Source organism: Camelus ferus, chromosome 16, assembly GCF_009834535.1.
Source record: "Camelus ferus isolate YT-003-E chromosome 16, BCGSAC_Cfer_1.0, whole genome shotgun sequence".
Classification (NCBI taxonomy): domain Eukaryota; kingdom Metazoa; phylum Chordata; class Mammalia; order Artiodactyla; family Camelidae; genus Camelus; species Camelus ferus.
Genome location: NC_045711.1, coordinates 38,605,391 through 38,619,329, shown reverse-complemented (window position 1 = coordinate 38,619,329; position 13,939 = coordinate 38,605,391). Strand labels below are relative to the sequence as shown.

The 13,939-nt window shown below is 49.2% G+C and overlaps 2 protein-coding genes across 5 annotated transcripts in view; one reads left to right on the top strand and one right to left on the bottom strand.

The window, feature by feature from the left end:
• The window catches only part of SMYD4 (SET and MYND domain containing 4), a 59,238-nt gene that overhangs the window by 13,054 nt on the left and 32,245 nt on the right, over positions 1-13,939 (bottom strand). The gene's annotated exons all lie outside the window — the stretch shown is intronic.
• Positions 1,461-13,208, top strand: SERPINF1 (serpin family F member 1). 2 transcript variants are annotated; one of them, XM_032457477.1, is made up of 8 exons: positions 1,461-1,466; positions 6,889-6,996; positions 8,313-8,511; positions 9,115-9,270; positions 9,679-9,882; positions 11,093-11,235; positions 12,178-12,388; positions 12,822-13,208. In XM_032457477.1, the coding sequence occupies exons 2-8, from the start codon at positions 6,922-6,924 to the stop codon at positions 13,079-13,081; spliced, it is 1,248 nt and encodes a 415-aa protein (XP_032313368.1). In that variant the 5' UTR covers positions 1,461-1,466; positions 6,889-6,921; the 3' UTR covers positions 13,082-13,208. The 2 variants fall into 2 exon arrangements, with proteins under 2 accessions (XP_032313368.1, XP_014414961.1); XM_014559475.2 differs by lacking the exon at positions 1,461-1,466 and adding an exon at positions 3,125-3,234 and having other exon boundaries at positions 6,914-6,996.

Sequence of the window (13,939 nt, the reverse complement as noted above, 5' to 3'; positions counted from 1 at the left end):
AAAGACGGGAGTGAGAGAGGATGTTTAAAGGCTTTGGATTGGTCCTTCAGAGAGGGATACATTGATTATGCAGGAGAGGGGCTACCTGCAGGAGCAAAGTCCTTGAAGAACCTCCTTTGGCAGGAGTGGGACACACTACTTTCACACTAATTGGAGGAAAGGGAAATCTTTCTTTACAAGTTCTTATAAAATAATTAGGACATACTAAAAGGTATAGAAAATTGCATAATGCCATTGTCCAGCTTAAAAAATATTCTCAACATAGTGATAACCCTGCATTCCCTTCCCCACTCCTTTCCCCACCCCCCCCCAACTGTCATCCTGAATTTGGTTTTTATCATTTTCATGCATCTCTTTTACTTTCACCACATGAGTTTTTAACCCCTGAGTGGTATATAGTATCAGTGTGTGTATGTTTAAGCTTTCCATAAATGTATCATCTGTTTGTCTTCTGCAACTTGGTTATCACTCAACCTTGTGAGATGAATCTGTATTGGTGTAAGTGGCTTCCCTTCTTCCCTTCAGTATTTCTCACAGCTTTGGCTTTGCTTTTTCGCACTTTATCTAGTCTCCTGTCCATGGATATGTAGGGAGCTTCCTTTTTTTTTTTTTTTTTTTTTTTTTTTTGCCACTACACAGTGCTGCTATAACATTCTTGTTACCTTCTGTGCACATATGCAGTCTTTTCGGGTCACTTGCTTAGGAGTGGAATTGCTGAGCTGTGGGTTTGGGTTTTCCATCTTTACTGCCATGGCTGCCACAGACGGTTATGCACAACTTTACCATTTGTTGCCAGATTGTTCTTCAAAGTGGTTGTATCAGTTTACATTCTCATCAGCAGGGCCTAAGAGATCCTGGTTGTCCACATCTTCACGAACACTTGATGCTGTCAGATGTCTAAGTTTTGCCCATGAGCGTGAAATCTGCTCATCAAATTATGGTTTTAATTTGCATTCCTCCTGATTACTGGGGAGGATAAAACATCTTTTCGTAAGTTTACTGGCCACTTACAATTAATCTGTGAATTATCTGGGCCTATTTTTCTGCTAAATTGTTTTTCTTTCTTTCTTTTTAATTGATTTGTAGTTCTTTCTGTATTACAGTAAGTAATCTTTTTTATCAGTTATCTGTGTTATAAATATTGTCTCTTAGTGTGAGGTTTGTCTTTTCATTTTGTTTTATGGTATCTTTCCATGAAAACAAGTTTTTAATTTCAGTGCCAGATTTGTCAGTCTTTTATAATTTGTGCTTCTTTTTGGTGTCCTGTCTAAAAAAATTTTTCCTACTCAGAGATCACAAAGGAATGCATCTATACATTTTTCTAAAACACTTACAATTTTTCCTGTTGTATATATGTGTTTGGATTTGCTTTTTAAACCATTAAAATGATCTCTGAAAGGATACACAGGAAAGAGATTAACATCAGCCATCTTCAGGGAGTGGAATCAGGTGGCCTGGAGATCAGAGTGAAAGATTCACTGCATATTTTCAGTTGCTTTTGAGTTTTGCACCATGTGAACAAAACACCTATTCAAAAATAAGTGGATAACTTAAGTAAAAAGTCATTGAAAAGGGTCTGCAAATTGTCTTCCAGAAACACTTAAATCTCGAATGCATCTTTAGTTAATTTTTGTATATGGTGTGAGATAGGGATCCAATTTTAACTTGTTCACATGGATAGTCATGCCTTCCCACCTTTCTATCCTTAGCTCATTCTTATTCACCTTTCAAGGCTTAGCTTAGATTCGTATATTCCAACTGTGCTGCCATGAGACCCTACAGGGCAGTGCTGTCCAATAGAAACACAATGCAAATTACACACGTAACTTAAGATTTTCTAGCAGCTCTATGAAAAAAGAAATAGGTGAAATTAATTTTAATAGTATATTTTAGTTAACCCAATGTAATCAGGGTCAAAATTATTGAGATAGCTTACATTGTTTTTCACAATAAGTATTCAAAATCTGGTGTGTATTTTACACTTACAGCAGATCACAGCTCAGACTGGCCTCAAGTGCTCCGTGGCCGCACGTGGCTAACGGCTGTTGTAAAGGATGGAGTGGTTGTAGAGACTGCTGTCACAGAATGTGCCGCGTTGTACTGGAAGGATCTGGGATCTTTTCTCATATCAGCCTCTGTTATCAGCCAGTAAGCTTCTGGAGGGTGGGCACTGAGTCTTCACCATCTTTGTACTCCTTCTCTGCCGAGTACCTAGTGGGTGCTTTGAGTACAGGTCCTCAATTTATGGTTGAAAGGACTGAACTCTGACTGTTGACACACTCTTCCTTACACAAAGCTGAACCTGGTCCATTGGAAAGTTCTACCCAGAGGCTCTAGCTCTGCTCCCTGGAGCCTCACATGAGGTGAGGTTCCCCTAAACTTTCTTTTCCTCTAAATAGCCCAGCGCACTCTTCTTTCTTTTCTGAATGACCACTAGGCTTTTGATCAGGACTCACAGGTGCTGAGAAAATGTTTTGGTACATTTTCTAATTATTTCCCACGTCAGTGTTTTAGTCTCACAACTGCACTGCAGTCCTTAAACACCTCCAGGTGAGCAGGGCCTCAGTGCTCTCCTCACAGGTGACTTCTGCGGTGCCCAGGTGGGTGCCAGGCACACGCTCAGCCACCTCTCAGGACTAATGTTTACAGTCCATCTCCTTTCTTCCTCGGGTCAAGTATTTCCCAACGGCCTTTTCTGATCTTCAGAAATCAGCATTTCAGGGCTGAAGAAACCCACAGACATTCCAGTTCCATCCCTTCATTTTTCGGCTATGAGCAATGTCTTGCCCCCAATCCCAGTTAGTCCCAGAGCCAAGCACCAGGAAAAACCTAGAGCCCCAGTTCTGGGCCAGTGTTTTCTCCACTCCAGCCTGCCTCCTGGGCCTCACCTTGCGAGACTCTTTCTCAGTCCCAGTTCCCACCCAGGCTGGTCACGCTACCCTCTTGGGTGGGAGGGCCAGGGCGCTGAAGGAAGGTCTGGTGGAGGAGTCGAGTGTGTGAATGTGTGCGTCTTAGGGGTGCGAGGTGGAAGGGCAGCAGTGGGTTAAAGTTAACCCTGGACAATGATGCAATCACAGAATCCAAATTGAGTGCAGGGCGCTTTAAGAAAGGAGTAGCTGTAATCCGAAGCCAGCTGGACGCTGGATTGGGAGGCAGCAGAAAAAGCTCTGGTGCTTGCAGAGTCCCCTCAGTGTGCAGACCTAGGCTGGGCGAGTTGCTGCAGCGCACCCACAGGTAAAGCAGCTCCGTTCTGCTCTGGCGCGTGTGTCAGGAGGAGATGGGAGAGGCTCCCCTGGGCTAGGGGGTACTGGGGTAAGGCAGGAGGACTCCAGGGAGCAGAGAAGAGGGGTGCAAGGCAGAGGAGGTGGGGAGACAGCAGTTCCTGCAGCTCGGGCACCAGGGTAAGCAGGTGAAAAGGGCAGAGGGAGTTGAGGGTCAGGAGGCTAGACTCAATTAACCCCACACCCCACTGTACCATGAGAAGAGGCTGGAAAGACTCTAGAATGAAGCGGGTGGGAAACAGCACAGTAGAGTGGCGATGGGGAGAAGCAGAGAGCTCTCGGGTCAGGTCTGGGCAGCACCTCAGGGGAGCTCTGCAGCCCTGAGGAAGGGAGGCTGTCCTGGAGCTGTGCCTCCACTGGGGCAGCCAGGGAAGCAGCCTGTCCTGCATCCCAGCCTTGGCTTGGGCTCAGCTCCCTGCTGCCTTTTCAAAATCAGCTGGTGTTGATTTCAAAGGTAACTTCCCAACAATGCCAAGCAGCTGGCACTGTTGGAGGGTGGGATGGAGGGCAGCTGGGTCCTTCTATCCAGTGCCCAACCTTTTTCTTTGGCCAAATTAGCTGCTGGTAAAAGCTGGGAGACCAATGGGGTTTTGGCCCCTGGCAAACAATGACTACTATTTAGCCCAGTGAGTGAATGGGATCTGGGGGCTCAGCTGCCAGTGCTGGAGAGAACGCCTGCCCCGCACTCTAACCACTCGCTAGGACAAGCCACAGGGTCTGGGCCAAAGAAAAGCTTCAGGCTTCCTGGAAACCCCATCATTGTCTGGCCTATGCTGGTCCCCCAGGAGTTCAGCCCCCAGGCTGAGGGTGGGAGGAGAAATGGGCCAGGGAGTTCTGTTCCTAAGGCTAGTCTTTCTGGGGTATGGGGAGGTGAAACTCATGGGCACCCTGGCCCGACTCATTCAGGGTTCAAGACTTCAGAAATCAAGTTGTCTGGGGACTGGTGGGGTCACCACGGTGGGGTGGGCCTGAAGGGGACCGCTTGGAATCTTCCTTGCAGAGCCAGGGGAGAGGGTGGTGCCCTGCCCTGCACTGCCCATGAGGTCCACTGCCATGTGCTTAAAGGCTGCTGTGGTTCTTGGGGGAGGAGGAGGGATGGTGTTTGTCTCACAACTGGGTTTAATCTGAAACACATGTACTGGCTCAAATTTATCCTCCCAGCTTGAAGGCAAGATCACAAAATCCCAGTTCCTTGTGTCTCGATTCGCGCAATGTGGCAGAACGTAAGGCTGAGTTTGGCCCAACTGGGAAGATAGCTACCTCCTCCCCTCCCCTCCCCCACCCGGCAGGACAGGAGTCTGGCTTGGATACTGCCCTTTGGACACGATGGCATCACTGTCCCTGTGCTCCTGGCCAGGCGCTGGCTGCCTGGCCCAGCCCACAGGACAATCATCTTGGACAGGCAGTGAGTGTGCTCAGAGGGGCCCCCAAGCAGGCCCTTACTCTACTCTCTCACTACCTTTGCAGGGGGCTTTCAACAATCTCTCTGCTTCCCTCATCCCCAGGGCTTGAGGTGGAGGATTCAAAGAAGTGCCATTAATACTATGCATCTCATCTCGGAGACTGCCTCTGGGCCAGCTGTGGACCCATGTGCCTTTCCCTCCCAGGGCCCCTCACCTCTCTTTCAGTGCTCAGCCCATCTGCGTGGTGTCAGTGATCACATGACCTGGGGTCTGGGCTCAGACTCTGAAGGGATTCCTACAGAGAAGGTCCCACTTTCAAGTGCATTTGAACTTGGTTTCCTTAAACACTTTGCCAGGATGACACCTCCCCATCTCCTCCCTCCTATCTCAATTCCCTACACTGGCCCAGGGGACCAGAGCTAACAGCTTTTCCTCTAGCCTTACTGCCCATGCACCTCACTGTATTTCCTGTCTCCACTGAACCAGTCAGCTGAGGCTCAGACAAGGAAAGCTCCTGCCAGCTCTGGGTGGGGCTGGCCGGATGGAGAGAGCAGCTGTGAGCCTGGATGGTGTTAAGGTCTCTATCTTGCACTGCAGAAAGCTTTTCCTGTTGTCTCAATGGAAGATTTCTCCCTGAGCGGCAGGAGCAGCCATGTGGAAGAGCAGCTGGCTGAGAACACGGGGGACCATGACACTCACTCAGAGACACGAGCTTGAGATCAGGGCTTAGAGACAAAGCCGGGCTGGCTCCCACCGGCCGTCCAGTTGTAAGCCCAGCAAACTCAAAGGCCATATTTTCTTTTGTTGCCTTTCATGGTTTACAATGTTGTCCGGTGGATTTTCACACTTAATTTTAAGGACTTTGGCCAAACATCACACACTGCACTCTTAACTTTCCTATTTGTTCTGAGAAGTCAGAAAAGTGTGTGTGTGTGTGCGTGTGCGTGTGTTGCAGAGGAGGTGAGGGGCAGGGAAGACAGATTACAAATTCTTGACTCAGCAATATGGGTGGAGGAAAAGCATGGACCAGCCAGAGGTCCTGAGTGCTGAGAACATGCCCACTTTCTAGGCCTCTCAGAAAATCTTATCTATGAGGCCCCCAGCTGCCTTCATCCCCTCCCAGCCCCACATCCTGATGCCAGGGGTGAGCTTTTAGATGCAGTGAATGCAGGGGGAAGGGATGGTGGAGCCCTGGATCCAGAGTTCCTTTTTCCCTTGTGGTCCAGGGATCAGACCAAAGTCTGGTCAGAAGAGGCCACTGCTTGGTAAGTGAAGGGACTTGGGCACTCTTGCTAAGAAGTGGGATTATTTAACCTGAAGGAAAGAATTCTTGGGGGTGTCAAAGCTATTTCCAACCTGGTCGGGAGAAAAGGACCTGGCTCCCCACGGGAAAAGGGGGGGCCCTGGGATTCCAGGAGTAGGGAGACACATTTTGGCTCAGGGACCATTGGAGAGCTCACATGTCCCTGGCACTGCTAAGTACTATTAAGACATCATCTAATTTAATCCTCATCACAATAGGTAAGACCTATTTGATTTCCATTTTATAAGAGAATACATTGTGATTTAGAGAGCTATTAAGACACAGAATTGAGATTTGAACCCAGACTCTCTGACTCTACACCCAGCAACCCAGCACTCCTCTAACCACGAAAGTAAAAGCTTTTGACACAGAACTGTCCAAGAAGGGAACAAGTCCATTATGAGGCCACAGGTGCCAGGCCAGAGGAATCCAAGGAGAGTCTGAGGACTTCTTGGGGGAGCAGCAGGGGCTGTACCCGATGCCTCCACTCTCGAGATTCTGTGATTCTACATGAGACCTAGGTTCCGCCCCCATGCTGTGACTAGACATTGCCCCAAATCCTGTATAAATGAGCTGGTCAGGTGCCTGCAGGGAAAAGCCTCAGTGTACCTTTGTGCTAGACCATGTCCACAAAAAGGAACCCACCGCTGGGTCTTCACTGCCCTGGAGGTTTAGGCTCGAAGGTGGGTCTCCTGATACTGACACTGGAATGAAAGCACAAGCTTACCATAGGACTGTGGACTGTGAGGTGGGGGGTGGGGAGGAGCTGTGAGGGAAGGATCAGGAAGCTGAGGGTCCACTTCCAGCCTGCGGAAGCTGGAGGGAAGGTGTTTAGTTCTGCCAAGGCCCTCTCCCTGCCCAGGGTGGCCGTGCGGTACAGGGTGGTGGGTGAGGGAAGCAGCCTGCCTCCTCTTACTTTCTCGCAGACCCCAGGATGCAGGCCCTCGTGCTACTCCTCTGGACTGGAGCCCTCCTCGGTTACAGCAGCTGCCAGAACACTGGCCCGGAGGTTAGTTGGGGGTGGGATGTGGTGAGGGTCTGGGATGGGGGAGCCAGCAATCCCAAGCCCTCCTCAGCAGACAGTGTGGGAGACAGGACGGCACCAAGGTTCCAGCCAGGCTCTGGTCTTTCCATCCAGACATGGCCTTGGTTTTTCCATCAGCAAAATAGAAAGTGACTCGCCCTGTCTTTTGGAGAACAGAGTGGGGACGAAAGTAAGACCAAACAGAGTGAAAGGCAAAAGCACTCTAACAGGCCCAGCGCTATCCCTTCAGTGAAGACCTTTTCTCATTACCTATGGGTCTTACTGAGTGGGTGGTGGTCTTGGATATTTGTTCCAACACTGACCAGGATGCAGCTGGGATGTAAGAGCATGGAAAGGCCTCTTTCCTGTCCAGAGAGAGCACAGTCGGTTGCAAAGGCAGATGCTGAGAAGCCTATCTATGTGACAGCAGGGGGTGTGTGTGACTGTCACATGAGGGGCCAGGGCAGGTGGGGTATACTGGCTGGAGCCCTGGACTCTGTCATGAGTTCGAGTCTGAATTCTGGCTCTGTCATTAATTGTTTTCTTGTCTATAAACTGGGATTAAAAACACCCATCCATACAGGGCCATTGTGGACAATCACTTATTTTTTATCTACTGAACATTTACTCTGTGGGTGCTGGGGATAAGAAGAAATATAAAAGACTCACTTCTAGCCTTCAAGGAACTCAGTCTTTTGAGATATCTTTTGAGTCTTTAGGGGTATCAACTACATCAACTAGTATGAAATGAAGTAACTCAAATGAAAAGAACTAAGACAGAGCCTGACACATAGTAGGTGGTTAATATGTATGTAAATGGTAGTTGACTCTGAAAAAAAGATCAGAAAACCAAAAGATGCCTTCAGATTGGGGTGATCAGGGAAAGCCTGAGGTAGAGGAGGTGACAACTGATCAGGGCCATGAAAACAGGGAAAGTTTGATAGGAGGGTCCAGGTGGAGACCTGGGAGCAATAAGCAAGAGTGAGCAGATGAGGAGTATGTCTGTCTTGAGAATGGAGTTTCTTGGGAAGGGAGACTTCTCTCCCTTTTTTTTTTTTTAACGTGTGTCCTAGGCTTGAGGCTCACAGGTCACTGCACAGCTAACCTCTCTTCTGGGTTGCCTTTCCCCAGCAGAGAGCCCCTGTGTGAGCAGGAGCACAGACTCATCCTAAGGACAGGCTAAACACAACCATCCTCAGGCAGGACGGCCCTCAGGGACCAGAAGGACAATTCCATGCAAACTGGTGTGGAGACCAGTCATCCACAGCTCTCACTGCACTGGTCCTTGTACTTGCACGCAGGGCTCCCCGGACCCCGACACCACGGTGGTGCCAGTGGAGGAGGACGATCCCTTCTTCAAGGTCCCTCTGAACAAGCTGGCAGCGGCCGTCTCCAACTTTGGCTACGACCTCTACCGCGTGAAGTCCAGCGAGAGCCCCGCTGCCAATGTGCTCCTGTCTCCGCTCAGCGTGGCCACGGCGCTCTCCGCCCTTTCGCTCGGTGAGTCCCGTGATGCAGAAAGCTCTGGATCCTAGAGCTGCCGTCACGCCTCTGCACATACCTGACTCTCAGCCCCGGAGACACTTCACTCAGGAAGGGGGAAGAGGTCTGAGACACTGGCCCCGCTGTGGCGGGGGGGGAGGGGCCTCTGCAAATGGAACACGGGGCCAAGCACTGCTGACATGGGTGTGTGGCCGCGGAACCACTTACTCCTTAAATGAGCTTCTACTATGTGCCAGCCTTGTTGGTTCGGCTAGGTTCTGGGGATGTAACTGCACACAAGTAGGCAGGGTCTCTGCCCTCACTCAGGTCACACAGCTGCGTTCACGGGGGAAACTACAGAACAGTAAATGCTGTGTAAATCTGGTAAATCTGGTAAATGCTGTGATGCAGGAAGCCCAGGGACTTGCACCCCTCACTCCCACCCGTATCTCTCTCTAGGCAGGATGCCTTTAGCCTACTTATTCCATTGCCTTCAAATTCCTTGCCCACCTAGAGTCTCCAGTACCAGCAGACAAAAGACTCAGAGTCCAGTGTCCCTGCCCTGCCCTGGGAGCTGGCCTGATTTGGGCCCCAGAGGCTCACTTGCTCGTCCCCTGGCAGGAGCGGAACAGCGGACGGAATCCAGCATTCACCGCTCTCTCTACTATGACCTGATCACCAACCCAGACATCCACGGAACCTACAAGGAACTCCTTGCCTCTGTCACTACCCCCGAGAAAAACCTCAAGAGTGCTTCCCGTATCATCTTCGAGAGGAGTGAGTCGCCTTGCCAGCCAAGGCTGCCTGAGGCACGGGGGACTCAGTGCTGCACATGGGGGTTTCCTTTACATGTTAGATCACGTCTGTCCGGGCCAGGCACTGGGGGGCAGGAAGGGGCCCTGTGAGCCCAGAGAGGATTGGAAAGAGGAAGTGGTCTGAGGGAGACAGTGGGAGGGTCAGGGGAGGGCAGTAATGTGAAGAGAAACAGCAATGAGTGAAATGTGTTGTTCCCTGTCCAGCGCCTGGGGAAGCTGGCACGGAGTCTGGGTGAGTACCGGAAAGATGCCAGGCAGGAAGTCAGGGCCTGCTGAGGGGTCAACCAGAATCTCAGCCTGGCATGCTCTCGGACAGGAGGCTGGTTTAGCTCTCAGAGCACACTGAAACCTCTGTTCCGTGTCTTCGCAGAGCTGCGGATAAAAGCCAACTTCGTTGCACCCCTGGAAAAGTCGTATGGGACCAGGCCCAGAATCCTGACCGGCAACTCTCGCTTGGACCTTCAGGAGATTAACAACTGGGTGCAGGCCCAGATGAAAGGGAAAATCGCTAGGTCCACAAGGGAAATACCCAGTGGAATCAGCATTCTCCTCCTTGGTGTGGCTTACTTCAAGGGTGAGGGCTTCTCCACTTCTTTTTTGGCCAAAGGTGGATGGTGGGTGTCAGATGGGGCTGGAAAAGCAGGGAGTCACAGGAGGCAGAGGAGGACCCAGGAAAGGCACCTGCCTGAGGGCCGTCTGCTTGTCACCAAACCCAAGGCAAACACTGGGTATACAGGACTTGAATAAAACCAACAGTCAAAACAACAAGTAGGCACTGGGTAAGTGCCTACAAAGTGTAAGGGGCTGTAGAGAAAGACTAGCACAGATAAGGGAGCACTCCCACCCGTGTGCCTGTTGGGGGCGGGCACTGATAGGTTTCTGGCTGGAAACCCTGACGAGGGTCAAGGCCCCACCCCGTGTGTACCGGCTAGAGAGCCTGCACAAACTTATAGCCTTTCTAGGCCTGTTTCTCGCCTCTAACTCGGGGATGACACACTGACCTCAGGTTCACCTGCGTCGCCTCCCATCTGCACACGGACCCGAGCACTGTGCCTAGAACACAGCAGGTACTCGATCAAACCATTGTCAGTTCTCTTAACACCATTCTTCTAGGCTGTGGTCATGTGCCCAAGACTATCCCATTGCCCAGTGTGAGGCCAGCCCTGCTCCTATAGGCCTTGGGTGGGATTTTGGGCAACCTCCCATTAAAATGCTTTATAACTGTCTATCAGGCAGTTGAGAGTGGACCCCTAAACTCCTACAGAAAAGCCCTATCTGAAGCACTGATCAGTTATAGATCAGAATGTTAACGGCCACGTCAAACTATGAGAGCTCGGTCATCACCTCGCTGTGTGAGCACTGGCAAGTCACTTCCCTTCTCTGGGCTTCTGTGCCTTTTAGCTATGAGAAGGTTGATGACACGATGTTGAGGTCCCTTCCAGCCCTGGACTCCTTGGATTCTGTTTTGTGGACACATCACTGTAGAATTGTACACCAGTTTACCTTTCTCCTAGGCTACACAGGACTTGAATAAAATTAACAGTCAAAGAAATAAAATCAACCTAATTCTTTCTGAGTTTACATATGGAAGGTATGCAGGGCCCTAGAAATACTGTTGTCCAGACTGCATATTCTGAGACAGAGCTATTCCTGATGTGTCAGGGCCTCTGACGACTGAGATTTCTTTAGCCACACAATTTTCAGCAATATGCTTCGGTCTCAGCACAGTCCCAATGCCTTTCTGGCCTCCTGGGGCTCAGGGCACTTCATTTGTTTCATTTCAGGGCAGTGGGTAACAAAGTTTGACTCCAGAAAGACCTCCCTTGAGGATTTCCACTTGGATGAGGAGAGGACCGTGAAAGTCCCCATGATGTCAGACCCTAAGGCCATTTTACGATACGGCTTGGATTCTGACCTCAACTGCAAGGTCTGTAGGGGCAGTGTGAGTGGTGGGTAGGGGGACAGGCAGAACGATGTAATTGAAATAGAATGACAGCTGTCTAAATTTTACCTGCTATGTGACCTTCAGCAAGTTAACAGCTTCTCTGAGACTTTCTTCTTAAAATGAAGGGGTGTAGTTATTGAAACTTATCCTCTTAGGGTTTGCTGTAAGGGTTAATAAGGTAATGTGAATTGGGCACTTGGATGCTGGTGTTTTCTAGTCTTTTCTTTCCTTTTTCTTTCTTTTTTTGGGAGAACTTGTATTTCTAGAATTCAAAGCCAACCTTGCAAAAACTGTCACAAACTCCAAATTTCTGGCATTCTAACTCTTTCACATATACTTGACATTTGAAAACTCAAAAGTCAGTAGTTCTTAACCTTCTTCCCTGGGTATCTGACAAAACACCTGAAGCACTGAGAGAAATGCCACTTAAGCATTTCTGTAGATGGTTTCAGGGGCTGCTGGGGCCCCTGTTGCCATCTGTCCTATGGAGGTTGAGGACCTCTGCTCTAAGGACCACACTGTGTTGCTGCTTCTCTGTTGCTGTGCCCAATGCCCCCATTTCTAGTCCAGGGCCCTGTACGTAACAGATGATCAGCAACCCGGCAGACAAATCTTGGGAGAAAACATAGACCTGGAATTCAAGTCTAGCTCTTTAGAACCAAGGGAGAAAATTCTTTCAGCAGATAACTTCAGTTGGAATTAGGCCAAGGCAAGAAAAGACGGCCTCCTTTCTGAAGAAACAGCAGGAGACATCTTGCTGCCAGAAAGCAACAGCTTGGAGGGACAAGATTACCCAGTTACACAGATGAGGGGCGGGGGAAAGCATGGCAGGGCCTGGGCACTGGGGAGGAGAAGGGGTGGGTGTCTATCCCTAGGCTCCTGGGCTCCAAAGGACTAACCCATGTGCTTCCTCCCCCATTTCAGATTGCCCAGCTGCCCTTGACCGGAAGCATAAGTGTCATCTTCTTCCTTCCTCTGAAAGTGACCCAGAACTTGACCATGATAGAAGAGAGCCTCACCTCTGAGTTCATTCATGACATAGACCGAGAACTGAAGACTGTCCAAGCGGTCCTGACCATCCCCAAGCTGAAGCTGAGTTATGAAGGAGAACTCACAAAGTCCGTGCAGGAGCTGAGTACGTCTGCAAGATCTTTTTGCTCTTGGGGTGGGGGTGGGGTTGAGTCTTCGAGCCTTCCACCTTGCTGAGCCTTGTAGGGAAGCCATGGATGATTCCTTAATTCTGATAATTCTAACAGTGCTGGAGGGGAAGATGGAACTGCCTTATCAGACTCATTCCTCAGCCCCAGGAGCATACATCCTATAACAGGAACTCAGAACACTGTCTCTCAAGATAGTTTGGCCTGGTTTCTAATCTTAACCTCACTTGCTGTGTGCTCTTGGGCAAGTCGCTTAACCCTTAACCAGCCCAGAGCTCTAAGTACCTCACAGAAGGTCAAAGGTGGTGTTCCACTTCCAGCTTGCTTGCCTTCTTAAGAATCAGGATTGTATTCTCCCTTGGGGTGTTGATGAGGCAAGGTTTTAATGGAAATTTCTCTCAATCTCTGCAGAGCTACAATCCTTGTTTGATTCACCAGACTTTAGTAAGATCACGGGCAAACCTATCAAACTTACTCATGTGGAACATCGCACCGGCTTCGAGTGGAATGAAGATGGGGCGGGGACCACCTCCAGCCCAGGGCTCCAGTCTGCCCGCCTCACCTTCTCCCTGGACTATCACCTTAACCAACCTTTCATCTTTGTACTGAGGGACACAGACACAGGGGCCCTTCTCTTCATAGGCAAAATTCTGGACCCCAGGAGCACTTAATGCTTCACTTTAATGTTCAAATACCCTAGAAGAAGGAAAACTTGAGGGGGATGGCAGGTTATACATTACATGAAGGCTGCCCCTAAGTTTCAATGTATACTTTGCAATAAAAGTGCTTTATCCTTAACTTTTGTTACCCTGTTTCTCCTCCTGTTTTGAGTTACATTAAGTTTACTATGAAGATAAATAACCCTTTAGGAATTCGCTGGTCCTATACTTATAGCCTGGGTCTATCTAATCTCTGCACAAAGTCACCATGTATAAGAACTTAGTTATCTACGTTGTATAATATTGGAACTGATTTTTTTTGCTCTGTGGGTGTTTACATACTAGGACCACTAATCTACCCCGCTCCCAAGGGATTTTCTGCCCTCACAGTCAGTGGAGCATGCTCTTAAATACACCAGACTTTAGGTTTTAATGCAAGCACAGATATCCCCAGTCAAGCTGATGTCACCTGACACAGGATAACATGTGGACAGATAAGGGAGGAAATCTGTAACTTCAGGAAATAATTATTTTGTAAAACATTTAAAGAAAGTTCTCAAGTCGACATAAAACAAGGTCTGATACGTAAAATTCTGCACATATTCTTTTTAAGGAAGTGGGCCTATTTTACAAAGTACGACAGAACCTTTTTCAGGAACATGAAACATGCCAAGTGTTCAGAACAGAACTACAGAATTGGCTGCAGGACTAAATTTTTCTTCTTGAAATTTGAGTTAGTTCTACCAAAACACCTCGCCGGCTAGTGCCCTTGCCACAGTGAGTTAGTAGAAAGGAAGATGAATGAGATTCTGCCTGCCCTTCATTCAAATGTTTGAGTGCCAACCATGTTCCAAACACTCAGCTTCCTGT